General features: G+C 37.8%; 1 protein-coding gene and 1 pseudogene across 13 annotated transcripts in view; both read right to left on the reverse strand.

The window, feature by feature from the left end:
- Window positions 1–16,004, reverse strand: part of USP25 (ubiquitin specific peptidase 25) — a 149,327-nt gene that overhangs the window by 28,670 nt on the left and 104,653 nt on the right. For 9 of the 13 annotated variants that reach the window (XM_023760181.1, XM_023760186.1, XM_023760193.1 and 6 more), the window contains 3 exons: window positions 14,699–14,838; window positions 8,784–8,897; window positions 6,522–6,617 (listed from right to left, as the gene is read on the reverse strand). In XM_023760181.1, the coding sequence (XP_023615949.1) occupies window positions 6,522–6,617; window positions 8,784–8,897; window positions 14,699–14,838 (350 nt within the window). The remainder of the gene's footprint in view (window positions 1–6,521; window positions 6,618–8,783; window positions 8,898–14,698; window positions 14,839–16,004) is intronic. The other 4 variants (XM_023760189.1, XM_023760185.1, XM_023760191.1 and 1 more) reach the window with 2 other exon arrangements.
- On the reverse strand, window positions 5,410–5,640 carry LOC106698401 (annotated as a pseudogene).

Raw genomic sequence — 16,004 nt, forward strand, 5'->3', positions numbered from 1 at the left:
CTCTAGTATATATATAAACTAGAGGCCCGGTGCACAAAAATTTGTGCACTCGGGGAGGGGGTTCCTCAGCCTGGCCTGTGCCCTCTCGCAGTCTGGGACCCCCGGGGGATGTCCACCTGCTGGCTTAGGCCCAGTCCCCGGAAGATTGGGCCTAAGCTGGCAATCAGACATCCCTCTGGCAGCCCAGGAACCCTTGGGGGATGTCCACTTGCCAGCGGGGAGCAGGCCTAAGCTGCAGTCGGACATCCTTAGCACTGCTGAGGAGGAGGGAGAGGCTCCCGCCATCACTGCTGTGCTGGCAGCCATCAGCCTGGCTTGTGGCTGAGCAGAGCTCCCCCTGTGGGAGCCCACTGACCACCAGGGGGCAGCTCCTGCATTGAGCGTCTGCCTCCTGGTGGTCAGTGTGTCATAGTGACCAGTCATTCCCAGTCGTTCTGTTGTTAGGGTCAATTTGCATATTACCCTTTTATTATATGCTTGGTGCATGGGTGGGGGCTGGCTGGTTTGCCCTGAAGGGTGTACTAAATCAGGGTGGGGCTCCCGCTGGGGTGCCTGGCCAGCCTGGGAGAGGGGCTGAGGGCCGTTTTCAGACTGGCCACACCCCCTTCAGGGTGGGGGTCCCCACTGGAGTGCCTGGCCAGCCTGGGTGAGGGGCTGATGGCTGTTTGTAGGTTGGCCAAGGCCCCCAGTGAGGACCCTCACCCCATGAGGGTGTGGCCATCCTGGGTGAGGGGCTGATGGCTGTTTGCAGGCTGGCCACAGCCCCCAGCCACCCAAGCTCTCAGTGGAGACTGGCTGGAAGCAGGTATCTGGGATTTATTTATCTTCTATAATGGAAACTTTGTTGCCTTTAGCAGAGGCCACAGCCGGCCAGGGCAGGCGGGAAGCTTGGCTTCCTCCACTGCCGGGGCAACCAAGCCTCCTGCTTGCTCCAGCTCCGTGGCTGCAGGCCGCCATCTTGGTTGGGTTAATTTGCATATAGTCGCTCTGACTGGCTGGTGGGCGTGGCTTGGGCGTAGGGAAGGTATGGTCAATTTGCATGTTTCTCTTTTATTAGATTATATATATACATACATATATACATATATATATATATGTATATATGAAGAGAATTTTTTTTAAAATATATTTTATTGATTTTTTACAGAGAGGAAGGGAGAGAGACAGAGAGTTAGAAACATCGATGAGAGAGAAACATCGATCAGCTGCCCCCTGCACATCTCCCACTGGGGACGTGCCCGCAACCCAGGTACATGCCCTTGACCGGAATCGAACCTGGGACCCTCCAGTCCGTAGGCCAACGCTCCATCCACTGAGCCAAACTGGCTTCGGCATGAAGAGATTAATTTAATAAACATGAGATCCAATTCAACATAAAGATACCCAACTTGATAATAAATGGCAATGGCACTGTAAGCAATAGATAACTTTTCCACTAAAAACAGATGAAAACTTTAGAAGACATATGTCCAGTCTTATTAAAAAAGAAACTGCAGACTACCTAGGAATAAGGATTAATTTTTTCAACATAAAAGTTTGTTTTTTGTTTAAGAGTAGTTTTTCAATCTTTCTTAAATCTTATTAAGGTGATCAACCCATCCTGGGACCATTTTGCTAGAAGTTCTATAGTTTTAGCACTTAAAGTTCCTTCTCTAAGGAGTTCCACAGTCTTGGGTATACCAGGATGGTTGGTCATGCTAATCCAAACAAGTCCAAAAATGTTTATTGATATAGGCTACTATGCACAAGGCCTTTGTTTTGTTTTATATATTGAAAAAACTACTGAAAATAAGCAGTATTTTTAAAGATGGTGTTTGATGATGGAACAGTAGAAAAAATTAAAAGAAACTTTTAGATTTTTTTTTACAATTTTTAAAAAATGTTATATTTAATAAAAACAAAGGAATGTTAAGAAAGTTGCTAGAAGGCTACACAAAAGAACTAACATTTGTGGAGATGGAATAAGGGAATGAGAGTAGTGAAAGAACATGAACTTTTCATTTAACTTTCCATTGCACTGGTTTACTATGAACATCTGCTATTTTTTTTAATATAGTTTTTATACTTTAAACAACAAACTAAAGTAATCAACTGAATTTAGCTGCTAAAGAAAATTTATCTTATCCCTCAGGTGGGTTGGGGCAGAACACTTGAAACCTACTGATTTCTATCAAATGAAGACCAGGGTGAATCAATGACTTGCTCACACATATACTTTAACAGAGCCTCGGTTAGGACCCAGGACTTCATTGGGGACCCAAAGGCAGAAGTCTCTTCCAACCTTCCCTGCTTCAGAGGGAATAAATAAATATGATATAAAGATATGGTTCATCACCTCTGAACATTTAGAAGTCCCTAAAGTTAAGCAGCTCAGGGGTGAAAGACCATATAGAGGCCCAGATCAGCAAAGAACTGTCCAGTCATGTCACTATTGTTGAAAACCACTAAGTTTTGGAGTATCTTGTTATGCAACCCTAAATAACTGATAAAATCTACTTAAAAAAATTATTGTCTCAGAACTGTCCAGAGGCAAGCATGCTATTATAATTCTGCTTTCTGATATGGTAAAAAATATCTCTTTTAAGAAATATTTAAACTTAAAAAAAAAAAGCCAAAACCCCAACCACAAGCTAAGCTGAGTATTTAATACATTCTGTAGGAATGAACAAAGATTAGAATTTTATAATATACACCAGAGGCCCTGTGCATGAAATTCATGCACTGAGGGGGTGGGGGGCGGGGGAGGGTCCTTCAGCCTAGCCTGTGCCCTCTCGCAGTCCAGGATCCCTCTTGCAGTCTAGGACCCTCGCTCCTTACCACTTGCCTGCTCGCTGCTCCTTACCTCTTGGCTCACTGCTCCTTAGCGCCACTGCAGCTGCGCTAGCCAGCTGTGAACCCGGCTCCTGGCTGAGCGGCGCTCCCCATGGGAGCGCACTGACCACCAGGGACAGCTCCTGTGTTGAGCATCTGCCCCTTGGTGGTCAGTGCGCGTCATAGAGACTATTCATTCCACAGGTCCTTCAGTAGTTTGGTTGATTTGCATATTAGGCTTTTATTATATAGGATTTGTGTGAGCTCTTATATGTTAAAGATACTAAGTATTTATCGGATATTTGCTGCAAATACATTTTTCCCAGTCTGTCTTTTAAAATCTAGGCTCATTAGCGATTTCCCCTGTAGCCACATGGATTCCTTCCATAGATAAATTCTATGTTATTTTTATTGGTATAATTTCTTTTTTTAAAGAGTCTCTTATTCTCGTTGAGTTATGTTTTCTTCTAGTTTGCAGCCATGCGACCATAATGGCTTCAACTCTAACTTTATTTTTTAAAATATGTTTTCATTTATTTGAGAGAGAGGAAGAAAGAGAGAAAGATTGAGCCCACAATCTGGGCATGTGCCCTGACAGGGAACCTAACCAGCAACCTACTGGTATACAGGACAGACATTCAGGCCCGGGCCTCAGGCTTTTTACTCTTTGTTGTTAATGGAGTCAAAGGTCCTTCACAGGTGGTTTGTTATGCTAATGAGCTCACAGTTTCTGAAAGAGGCTGAAGATTCTCATTCAGGGTTTTCACAGGACAGTGGCACCTAGTAGAACCCCTACTCCTAGAAGACTCGCCTTTCAACAGCAATAACAGAACAGCTGACACTGAATGGCCACTTAAAACAGGCCCCAGCACTCTTCTAAGTGCTTCACCTGGTGACCTGGTTTGATCCACAACCCCAGGAGGCCGGCACTATTATTCCCAGCTTCCAGATGAGAAAACAAAGGCGCAGAGTGATTAAGTGATTTGCCCAAGAGCAGGGCAGAGCTGGGAGGCACACGGAGTGGGGGCTGCTGGGGAACAGATGTGCACACAGATGACGCAGGGATTCCCATCATGAGTGACAACTGAGGCAGGACAGGACAGTGCCGGGAAGAGAGGGAAGGCAGCGGTATTGCCCCGGAGACCCAGGGAGCACATGCTAGGACCCAGCTGGACTCCTGACCCTCAGGGGTTTCATATTGCAGAGCCATCTTGCTCGGGAATCCAGAATCCAGAATCCGAAATCCGGAATCCGAGTTTTCTCAGGCGCCCCAGGACATGGAGCAGGCAATTTCCACACCTGCTGCCTACATTGCCAGTTAAGCACTGGGGTTCATAAAGCCCAGTGAGGGCAGGGGGCAGATAATCACAGTGGCAACAGTGAGTGCTTAGCACCTGTCAAGCACCGGGCTGAGAGCCTTATGTGTATAATCTCATGCACAGTCTGTAACATTCCACTGAGGCTGGAACTATTATCATACCCATTTTCTAGATGAAGAAACCGAGGCTCAGAGAGGTTACACAGCTCTAACTGGCGGAGTCTGTGTGACTCCAAAATCACGATGTCCCTCTGCTACCCCCAACCCTTGGGTGGGTGGTGTTGCTAAGTCCAGCTTTTCTCTCCCTCTTGCTCTGGGACACCGATGATCAGCAGGGCTGAGCAGAGGAGAAGAGACAGGGCTCCGAGGGACCCAACAAGGGACCTGGCCATTATTTCTCTGGAGCCCAGGGATAAAGAATCAATAAGGAAAAAGACTTGCGGTTTCCAGGCTGTTCTATTGTATCTTCTTCCCACTAATGGAAACTGGTTTGCCATAGGCCAGTGGTCGGCAAACTGCGGCTCGTGAGCCACATGCGGCTCTTTGGCCCCTTGAGTGTGGCTCTTCCACAAAATACCACATGTGCGGGCGCGCATGTACAGTGCGATTGAAACTTCGTGGCCCATGCGCAGAAGTCGGTATTTTGTGGAAGAGCCACACTCAAGAGGCCAAAGAGCCGCAGTTTGCCCACCACTGCCCTAGGCTATTATTAGTATAGATTAGACATTTATGTAAAAACTGTTCCGTTTTTCCCAAAGAAATATCCTCAATTTCTTATCTTTGTTATTTTCTTCAGAGCAATAACCTGTAATTTCTACTCTCGCAGATAAGGAGCTCCACTGTGTTGGGCAGTAATTATAACTTTGTTTCAAGTCATTATCACCTCCAAACACTCCCTTTCATTTCACTGCACAGGCTCACTGTACTGTTTCATAGTAAAAATATACTCCACTCAAATTCAAAGAGCCTGAACAGAAGCTAGAAGCCCAAGGATGTTTAGGTACTGATTTAGTAACAATGTCTACTGGTACAGACCTCCTATTTATTCATATTATTAAAGCTATGTTAATGAAAAAGGAACTCGGGAATGAGATCATTAAACATAACTAAATACATTCTAAATAAAATACCATGTATTTCCTGATTAATATCAAGTAAATATCTAAACCATCCATCTCAAATTCTGGTCTAAAAAAAAAAGGTCAGAGACAATTACAAAGAAGGTGCTTCACATTATTAGGTCTATTTTGAAAACAATGAGGTCTTCTGGGACAATCACTTTAGTCTTTCTTTTTATCAGAGATTTCTGTTGATCCTTGTGTTGGTAATCTATTTATGTCTGCACCCTTATAGTCTACTTTGCCTTTGCTTGTATCGTTGGATTCTTACATAGCTTTTCTAGGCCATATGCAACTAACAAAGGGGGAAATCAGAGGGCATATGTACGGCTCTAGGAACTTTTTGTAGACCCAGAGCAGAACTGGAATGACAATACAAGGAATGCACACCATTGTCCCAGGTGTGAACTCCTGAACCTCGACCACCAAGACCAAGTGGAAAATCGAAAATTTTAGATTTTTAATGTGAAGTAAAGGAGCATGCATCAATTATAGTGAACTATACCCCATAACTTTGTTTTTTTTAATAGAAAAAAAGCAAACACTAACAAGGTGATAGGAGTGAAAAAATCCTAGATTTTCAGTTAATCTAAATAAAATGACAAAAATATACAGTGTTTTCGTTTTACAAATAAGTAAAAGCAATAATATTGTAATAAAAACATTTTAAAAATCTGGAATCAGAGGGGAAAAAGACTGAGTCATCAAATGATGCATCAGCTTGATTTGTCTCACATGCTTTGAAATGACCAGGATATCAAAAATTAACCATGGGGAAAACATAAGTGAATAAAAACATAAAAAGATAATACATGAATGAATAATTTAAAAAATAACCCAATAAAGAAAACAATTTAGTATCATGTGATAACAAAATTAAAAAAATATATATAACACTAACTAAGGGTATACCAATGAGGAAAAAATTAACTATTATCAGAGAGTTACTCAGTTCTTAGTTTTGCTTATCAATAAATACCCTTTTTTCCCCTTCAAATAAAAACATAATTCAAATTTCTGTGAACAAAACAGAGGTGCACTACTAGGGTAACTCGGGTAAAATGCTTTGTTTTTGTTGAATTATCTAGATTAAAAGGAAAAAAAATCAGTCTTAGATTCATGCACAAAAGAAACCCCCAGAACAACAGGTAACCACAGCTACTTTAGAAAAAGAGAAATTATACAAGAAAACAAATTTAGTTCAAGGAAATAAAACATTTTAAGAAGTCTCATTTAAAAATAGTAAGAAAATAAAGTGAAAACGTTAATTGTACCTTAAAGAACCCTGCTTCAGGGCCACACCTGTCATATATACTCCTGGATTTACCTATCGCCATGATAATACCTTGCATGTTCGGTGTCATCATGATCTGCCACAAGGGATTGAAAGTAAGAGTTTTTGAATAACATAAAAAATTTAAAAAAACAAAATAATTACATGCAAGTTAGAAGTCCTTTGCTTTTCATTACTTATAAATCAAACGCTGCATTTTTTATAGCAAACGTGATCCAGTATGCATGTAAGTTTATTTCAAAATCTCTACAGGGTCACATCTAGTTCATATGGTGCCTTTGTGCAAAAAGCAAAAAGGCATCCTCTCTGAACCAAACAATTTTAAAAAGACCCCCTTCTTGACAAATGAGAAAAATGTGCTGCTCTCTGAATGAGAGAACCATTTAGAAATAGCAACAATCTTTTTATTTAAAAAGGTGCCTCTTCATTAAGGTTTGGGGAGCTCAGTCAGCATAAGCTCAATTTCAACTCCAAGTCCGCCCATTGGCTAGGCGTTCCTGCACAACCATACAACCCGAACATTCATTTGCAGCAGCCTTGTGTCCACAGACCTTGGTGCCAAGCACATGCACTGTTAAACCATCACTCTATGCATTTAAAAAACAAAACCTCTGCCAGTAGCATAAGCATTTGTACAAAAGATAGTGTTAAATGATTAATCCTAATTCTGTTTTGTTAATGCCAGAAGGTTCACCCTAAAACAAGCAGAGATGCTTAATAAACGTTTTATTAAAAACATAAGTTTCTATAATTTTCAAGTACCAACATAGTAGTATTAAAATAACTAGAACAACATATTGATATTAAGTACTAAATACTGAAGTATATTTTTTTGTTTTCATAATAGCTTATTTTTAGCTGTTTACATTTTAAAATACCTGAAAAAATGATATAACTCAAGGCACTATGAAGCTATTGTATTAGAGCTGTCAAGAGAGATTGCATCCAGCCCAGCTGGTAGGGCTCAGTGATTGAGCAACAGCCCATGAACCAGGCATTCATGGATCGATTCCCAGTTAGGGCACATGCCTTGGTTGCCAGCTTGATCCCCAGGAGGGGGCATGCAAGAGATGTTTCTCTCAATTTTCTACCTTTCTATCCCTCTCCCTTCCTTTCCCTAAAATCAAAAAAATATATATATTTTTTAAAAGGAGAGAGTACATCAATTACCTCTGATTCACTGAAACTATTATTCATAGTATATATTTTGGATTATATACTGAGAGTTGCAATAACATTAACTACTTGAGAAAATCCTTCTGACTATTTCCTATCTCACAAACCTGCCCCTTATTCTCATTATGGCCATGCTTTCTTACAATGATGCAGTAAAATTAATATCTGTATGACACCTCTGATTTTAGTGCCATAAAGACATTTTTAACTCATAGTTTAATTATAATCTTGGAATAAGTCTAGAAAAAAGTTACTTGGAAAAAACTATTTAGTGTATATTCAATTCTCATCTATGCCAGTAAAATGATAGAATCCAAGGTCTTCTCTATGCCCTTCCTGAAATATGGAAGATATCAAAATGTAAAAGTCTTAAGAGAAAAGTGGAGGAAGGGGGGAAAAATCTGATGGGACCAAGACAATAGTGTATTTTCATCTGGATTCCCCCAAAACACCTAATGAGAAGCAAAAATGCTTCTATACTGTTAGAAATCTAACTAGATGAGAATTAATAGTGGAGAGGTAGAAAAAGATAAGTTGGAAGTCCCATTGTGTATAAAACTCTGGTAGGCATTCATTCAGCAACATTGATGAATCATTCAATTCACAGTCACATGGAGGTTGCAAAAGCAAAAATACCAATTATCTATTTGTAATAAGGATGTATGTTCTTCTGGCAGGAAATGGTGGGCAAAGTATTACAATACATAACTCAAGCAAAAGAGAAAATTAAAATTATTTTAAATGCTCAAAATTTTTGCTATTTAATTGAACAAATCTTATTGTAATCTATTAGCCTGAGAGTAAACCAATCCTACATCTGCATAAGAGAATTAACACGAGAAACATAAAATTATTATTCTGAAAAATTCCATAAGCTTTCTGCTTAAATTGTTATTTGAAATTGAAAGTTGTGTTAGCAATTGGTAAGGTAATTTCAGACCATGGGTGGCAAAGCTGTATGTTATGCAGTAATAGACATCAGTGTGAGGGTGCAGGCATGCCCAAAGTAATGGTATTAAATAGTGAAAAATAAGTAGAACAGTGTAGAGCGCTGTGACAAAGGTACCTCGTCATCATAACCCCCCTCCTTTGACTCAATCACAAATTTCCCTACGTGAGGAATCGCCACCTCTACAACTTGCTGGTTACAAGGTGGTTGGCTTGTAGTACTTTCAGGTTTCTGCAGGAAAAAATCATTAGTATGAACATTAGAAAAGAGAACAACAATGGAAGCACCCAGTTTAAGTGTAGATTCTTGAGTCTTTTAAAAATATCTGCATTTGCCTAGTATAAAACAAAACCACTTAAATCTGAGTATTAGAAACAAATGAATTAATACAAGATCTCCAGCTTTCCCTTTTCATCTCAAACACTAAATTAAGTTTTCATTTACTTTTTCCCCGTAAAGCATCTTGGACTCTAAATCCTTAAAATAATAAACAGTGGAGTTGCAGTTCCTACTACTATCTTCATAGCTGAAGTGTTTTTTTTAATTCTAATAACTCCATAAAGCTTTTTTGATACTTTATCTCCACTAAAATAAGATTTCTCTGCCCTGGCCAGGTGGTTCAGTTGGTTGGAGTGTCGTCCCATGCACCAAAAGGTTGTGGGTTAGATCCCCGATAATGGCACATATGGGAGGCAACCGATCTATGTTTTTCTCTCACATTAATACTTCTCTCTCTCCCCTCCTCTCTTCTCTCTAAAATCAATAAATATATCTTCGGGTAAGGATAAAAAAAAAAAACAACAACAAAAAACCCCCCAAAGATATTCTTCTGAACCCAGAAGAGTTTGTAGGTTTTCTTTCGTATGATTTTACTTCTCTATCCTTTCTAGTAATCAAGTGTATATCTACTCACTATCCATACTCTATGGTGCTTAACTCACTCTGTAACAGCCTATGAGACCTAGTGCCATATATTTATATCATAAGTATCCAATGAATTCTTGTTTTTTTTAAAAGCTGCAAGATACTATTTTTAACCACTCAATCAGATTTCTTTCTTTTTATTTTCTTTAACAAAGACTATAAATTTCACTAATCCACACTAAGAGTGGAAGGTAGCATGAAATCCAGAAAAGTCTACTTGAAGACACTAATGCAGCTCATTCAAAATACTGCTCAGATCTTATTTTACTGTATAGATTTGTAACTAGCATATTTAGTATTTACGTATGAACAAAGTTCAAAAGTACCTAAAATGGTTCAATAAAGCTTGCTTGAGTAATTTTAAATTGCACCATAAAAGTTTTCCTAAGCAAAAATGAACTTAATTTTTTAAAAAACTTTACTTTTGATATTAAACAGAAAACTTTAATAAATAAAGGGTTTTATTTCCATTTAAAGGTACGTTTTAGGGATGTGAGCACATTCTGATTTTCCAGAAGTACATTTGCAGAAAGAATTTAATTAAACAATAAAATAAAACTAATGACCAAGACTGGCACTGTTCCTTTTAAAAGAAATGCTATTTATAACTAACATTTTTAGAAAAGGTTTCCTTACTTCGAGTTCTTCATTTTTCAAGGAAAAATAATGAGCTTGTATGTTTGCCATGATCATGAGATAATATTCAGGTTACCCCACACCTGGGACATAATTGTTGCTCTATAAATGACAGGCATTACCAATATTATTATACTACTAGAGGCCCAGTGCACAAAATTTGTGCACGGAGGTGGGGGTGGGTGAGGGGAAGGGTCCCTCAGCCCGGCCTGCACCTTCTCACAATCTGGGACCCCTCGGGGGATATCCGGCTGCTGATTTAGGCCAGATTTCGCAGGGATCCCTGTGGGATCGGGCCTAAACCTGCAGTCGGACATCCCTCTCGCAATTCTTGACTGCTGGCTCCTAACCGCTTGTCTGCCTGCCTGCCTCATCACTCCTAACCACTCGCCTGCCTGCCTGATTGCCCCTAACTGCCTCTGCCTGGGCCCCCGCCGCCACAGCTTCATCCAGAAGGATGTCCAGAATGATGTCCGTAAAGTCGTTCGGCTGTCCCATCTAATTAGCATATTATGCTTTTATTATTATAGATTAATACTATTTTAAATTGCTTACATTTGAATAATTCTAACCAATATTACCATCACAAATATCCTATAGAGATATGTTTATTATGTAGTAATAAATGTCCTAGGTCTCCATTCATAAAAGTGAAATAAGCAGATAAATTAAGAAATCTGTATGGACACAGTGGTAAAAAATTTCTCACAAGAAAACCAATCCCAAACAATACTGTCTTAAGAAGAGAAAGTATAGGGTGTCCTCAAAAAATGTACATCACACATTTAATAATGAAAAAGGCAGTGTTTATTAAAATACAATTCATTTTCAAAATTGAGCTATCAGCTGTTAAAATGTTAACACACTTTTTTGGGACACATGACAAATTTACAGCAAGTAGCAACTAGAAAATGTATTCCTTAGAATACTGATCCTTACACAGTCCCATTGGGGAAAAAATGCAGTTAAGAAAAAAAATCAGGGTTTTATAAACCTTTCCAGTTACCACAGAAGAGTTTCAACAGCATAATACTGATTAATTATATGGGTAAAAGTTGAAAAACGGAAATAGCTTGGGTGCAGATAATAATTCTGTAGGTATTGTTGTTCTCACATTTAGATATCCTAAGGTACCATAAAAAATGTTCATATAAAGAATTTAAGGGTTCACTGAAGTAAAACAGATGCATATTTATCTTTTCCAATTACTATCATGTCCTTTATAAACATCTTAACCAAGGATGAATTTGAAAGGGTTAAAAATAAGTTCCTCAGTTAAAAAGTTGTAAAAATAATTAAAATACAAAGATTTTTATTGACTGCTTAAAAGCCATCCTATATAATAAAAAGCTAATATGCTAATTAGACTGGACAGTGGAACCTTCCGAAACGACCTTCCAGAATGACCAGTGAGGGGGTTGCGAGGCAGCCAGGGCCGTGAGGGCTGAGCCCCTTGCACGAATTTCGTGCATCGGGCCTCTAGTTAAATATATAATTTTTTTGAAAGCAGTCACATAAAAGGTGGTTAGAGCACTATATCATCTCATCACTTTTGTCCCCCTTAATATGCTCATATCATTTTAACTAAGTAATTCAACTATGAGGAAGCTGAAGAAATAACCTAACATATGAAGAAAGTTTCATTTCTAGCAGCCCCTTTAGAATAACGTAAAAGTAGAATTGAATATGGGGGATAGGTAAGTAAACAAGAATCTAATCACTCAAAGGAATAATACTCAACCTATAAACTTTTTTAAAGAGTTTATAACATGGGAAACGGTTAAGTTATAATGTGATTTTTAAAAAAGCAAAGTTAAGATATGAAATTTTATATGCAGTAGTAACTCAACTATAAAGATAAATTCTAAACCTGTATATAAAAATAAGAATAGAAGAAAACATACTAACATATTCATAGTGTTTAACTTTGGGACTACGCATGTTTTTTTCTGGGAGTCCACTTTTCTGTATATTTCAAATTTCCTGAAATATTTCATTTAAATTTGAGTACATTCTCCCAAAAAGCAAGCTGTATAACATTTGGAGAGTATCTCTCCATGGTTTCTGTGATTCTAAGCTTTCCAAGGAATTCTTCTTACACTAAGGTTGGAGCTTAATATACTGTATATTTGTGAAATGGTTAGAATTTAAACAATAAAAGAAAACTAACAGTTACTTAGTGCCTACACTACAAGTTAGGCATTTTAAAAAAATGATCTAAAGTAACCTCACAATCACCTCCGCTTTATATAAAAGAAAACTGATTTAGAGAAATTAAGCAACTTATTCAAGTTTGCATAGCTAGTAAGAAGTAAAACCAATATTCAAAAATCAAGACTATCTAATCACAAAGTCTGCAGACTCTTTTTATCTATGCAATTTAGTTTCTAAAGCATAGATTTAAATGAGAAAACCCAATGGTGGTTACCATGAGTCTAAGCAACTGACCATGAGACCAAGAACACAGGCTGCTTCAGACAGCCATGTTAACACATTCTTAGGCATGTTGCAAGATTTATATAGTCAAAGGGGCCAAATGTTGGTGCTGTACCAGAAAATAAGCCAAAGAGAAAAATATTTATGCTAGCCAACCTTAGTGTAAGAAGAATTGCCTGGAAAGCTTACAATCACAGAAACCATGGAGAGATACTCTCCAAATGTTATACAGCTTGCTTTTTGGGAGAATGTACTAGCATAAATATTATCATATTATCATATTATCTCCATGTCATCCTCCTTTCTCAAGTAAAGGTGAAGCAGTAGGTTGTTAGCTTATAAGATGATATCCATATTAATAAACTAAGCAATCAAAATTTAAGTGATTTCTGCAAATTTAAATTACACATGATTAGACAAACAAAAAAATCATGATTCTACGTTAAGCTAAATAATGCTTTTAGGCTTTCTGATATCAGTTAAAATAATGCTATTTATTAACCATAATGTAAGCTCTAACAAATAAAATTCCTAATTAGCAAAGGCCCTGACAAGTTATTTTTTATTACTGGTAAAAATATTTCTCCTGTGCACCTACTTCTCGGCCCTTTCTCCTTCCCTAGTTTTACTATTCTACCATTCCCCAAGAACTACACAGCTCAGGACCACAAGAAGAAGTATTTGCCAACAAGTGCTCTATTGTTAGTAGGTGTTCATCTCAAACTCATTCAGAGTCTCCAGAGCATTTGCAAAATTTGGTTAGATAAAAAAATGATATTAATACATTATTTTTATGGTAAAATGATATATAATCAAAATTATTCAAACAGAAAATAACTTTAAAAACTAATTCCTGATTATTTCATTCATTAAAACATAACACAACACCCTATTAAATGGACATTTTGGTTAATTGAGGTCTTATATTAAAGACCTCAGTGCATTTAGCAATTAAGTAGAAAACTGCATTGAAAAATTATATCTCTTGTTCTCTTTAGTTCTCTAGAGGAGAATCGTCAAATATTAACATTAGCTATCATGAAACCTATATTAGAGCTGCTTGTGCTAATAAAATAAGATGATGGCAACTGAATGATTTTGTAATACCAAATTCTTGAAATAGCATATCCCAGAATGTTACAGTCACTGAAAACATAGTGCAATATCAATGTGCTCAATTTATTGTTATAAAAAGACACAACTGAAAACTACCAACAGAAGAATTATCATGACAATTTTTGAACGGAACACTACTGAAATATGCAGAAACCATAGTGTAAGGTAATATTTACTACTCTAACCTAAAGTATCTGGTATTTTATTGTTAAACACATTCCATGCAACAATGAAAATTATTCCTTATTCTAAACTATTCCAATGTAGTAAGACTAGAGATTGAGGGAGGCGTGAGAAACACAGTTGACCCTTGAACAACATGGATTTGAACTGTGCAGGTCCATTATATGTGGATTTTTTAAAATAAACACTGTAAATGTATTTTCCTTCTGATTTTCTTAATAGCATTTTCCTTTCTATACTTTATTGTAAGAATATAGTATATAATACATATAACATAAGGAATATGTATTAATCGACTGTGTATATTACCAGTAAGGCTTCTGGTGAATAACAGGCTATTAGTAAAGCTGTTGAGGAGTCAAATTTTAAACTTGAATTTTTAACTGCTCAGAGGGCTGGCACCCTAACCCCCATGTTGTGCAAGGGCCAACTTGTAATGCTAAATGTTCTAGTTCTCTTTTTTATTCCCAATCAATGACCAATTTAACCTATGACTGTATTTTTCATAATTCTCAAACAGGAAGTTAGTAACTTATTTTTAAAAATAATCATTTTTTAACATTATAGAGGAAAAAACTACAGCTGGGGTGTTAGGTGATGCCCCCAGTCACTGTTCGTGTGGATGAAGAGCCCATGGCACTGCCTCCCCTGACTCCCAGAGAGCTCACTGTCCATCACAGAGCTAGGAAACGTCATGAACATGGCTATGCTCAGAGGGGGAAAAGAAAAGTTCTTACCGTCTGCAAAACTGTTTCAGGACTTTTATCTTCGTGATCGCTTGATGCCTTGGTAATTGTTCGAATAGTTTCTTCTTTCAAGTGCTTTGAGAAATCACTTCTTGATGGCTGCTCTAGATATTCTGGTTCTCCTGCTTGTGCTTCATGAGAAAAGAATCAATTGTATATCTAATAAAATCAGAGCATCTATACTAAAAGTACTCTATTATTTATTTCTAATTCAAAGTTAGGCAATCATCAATTTTATTATTTATTATTATTACTCTAATTCAAAGTTAGGCAATCATCAATTTTATATACACACAACACTTCTCCCAGAATTAATAAAAAATCCAAAAGTAATCAAATAATTACTGAAAAAAGTACCCATTATAGTTTATGACACAGAATTCACAGTAATTTTATTTGCACTAAATCCCAAAATCTCATTTTAAAAACCACTAGCGTTCTACAAAAAACAAACAGAAAGGATTTGGTTTGTACAGCAATCCTGGCCTACCTGGCCTAGGTCTCCACAGAGAGAATATCAGCTGTTTTTCTGGCTACACTATCCTTTTTCACACCTACCTGACAAAACGCTAACCCTGAATGCACCCAATCTTCTCTCTTTTTCTAAACCTGCCCCTGGTAGCTGAGTGCTGTCAGGGAAAATAACAATTACTCATTGGCAAATTGGTACTAAAATAAATTCAAAACTTCAAATACCATCCCTGCTAAGAACTCCCAAAATGATATCCACTACCCATGTTCTGTCAGTAAGACCCATAGATGCAAGTGTACTCTGAATATTTACTGGGTGATTCATAGAAAACTCCAAAGACTTTAAGGGAGCCGTTTCTTAGCTCTCCGACATAATCTTGTGTCTTTTGCCCTTTGCTCAAAAGGAGACATATACTAGCATTTTCAGCTTATTGAATACATCGAAGAGATCGAGTTCCAACCTTAGATCTTTCCTTATTTTCCTCCCTCTGGCTATGTTTACTCACTCTCACGCCCTCATCTAATAACTAATGTATCCTTTTGTTTAAATACCACTTCCCTGTAAAAGTATTACTGATTACAACATATCTCGGACCACTGGCATTTGGTGTGGAAGGCTGTCCTGTACTCCCTTGGCATTTACCCACGAGATGCCAATAGTACTGTCCCTAGGTGTGACTTCCATTGTTGTCAATGCCCTTAGGGGACAAAATCACTCCCAGATGAGAACCATTGCTCTAAACTAACTTACACTCTCTTATTAATAGCACTTACCACAATTATAACTTAATTATTATAGATATATGTTTCATGCCTATATCCCCTG

The sequence above is a fragment of the Myotis lucifugus genome, unplaced genomic scaffold (assembly GCF_000147115.1).
Source record: "Myotis lucifugus unplaced genomic scaffold, Myoluc2.0 scaffold_175, whole genome shotgun sequence".
Classification (NCBI taxonomy): Eukaryota; Metazoa; Chordata; class Mammalia; order Chiroptera; family Vespertilionidae; genus Myotis; species Myotis lucifugus.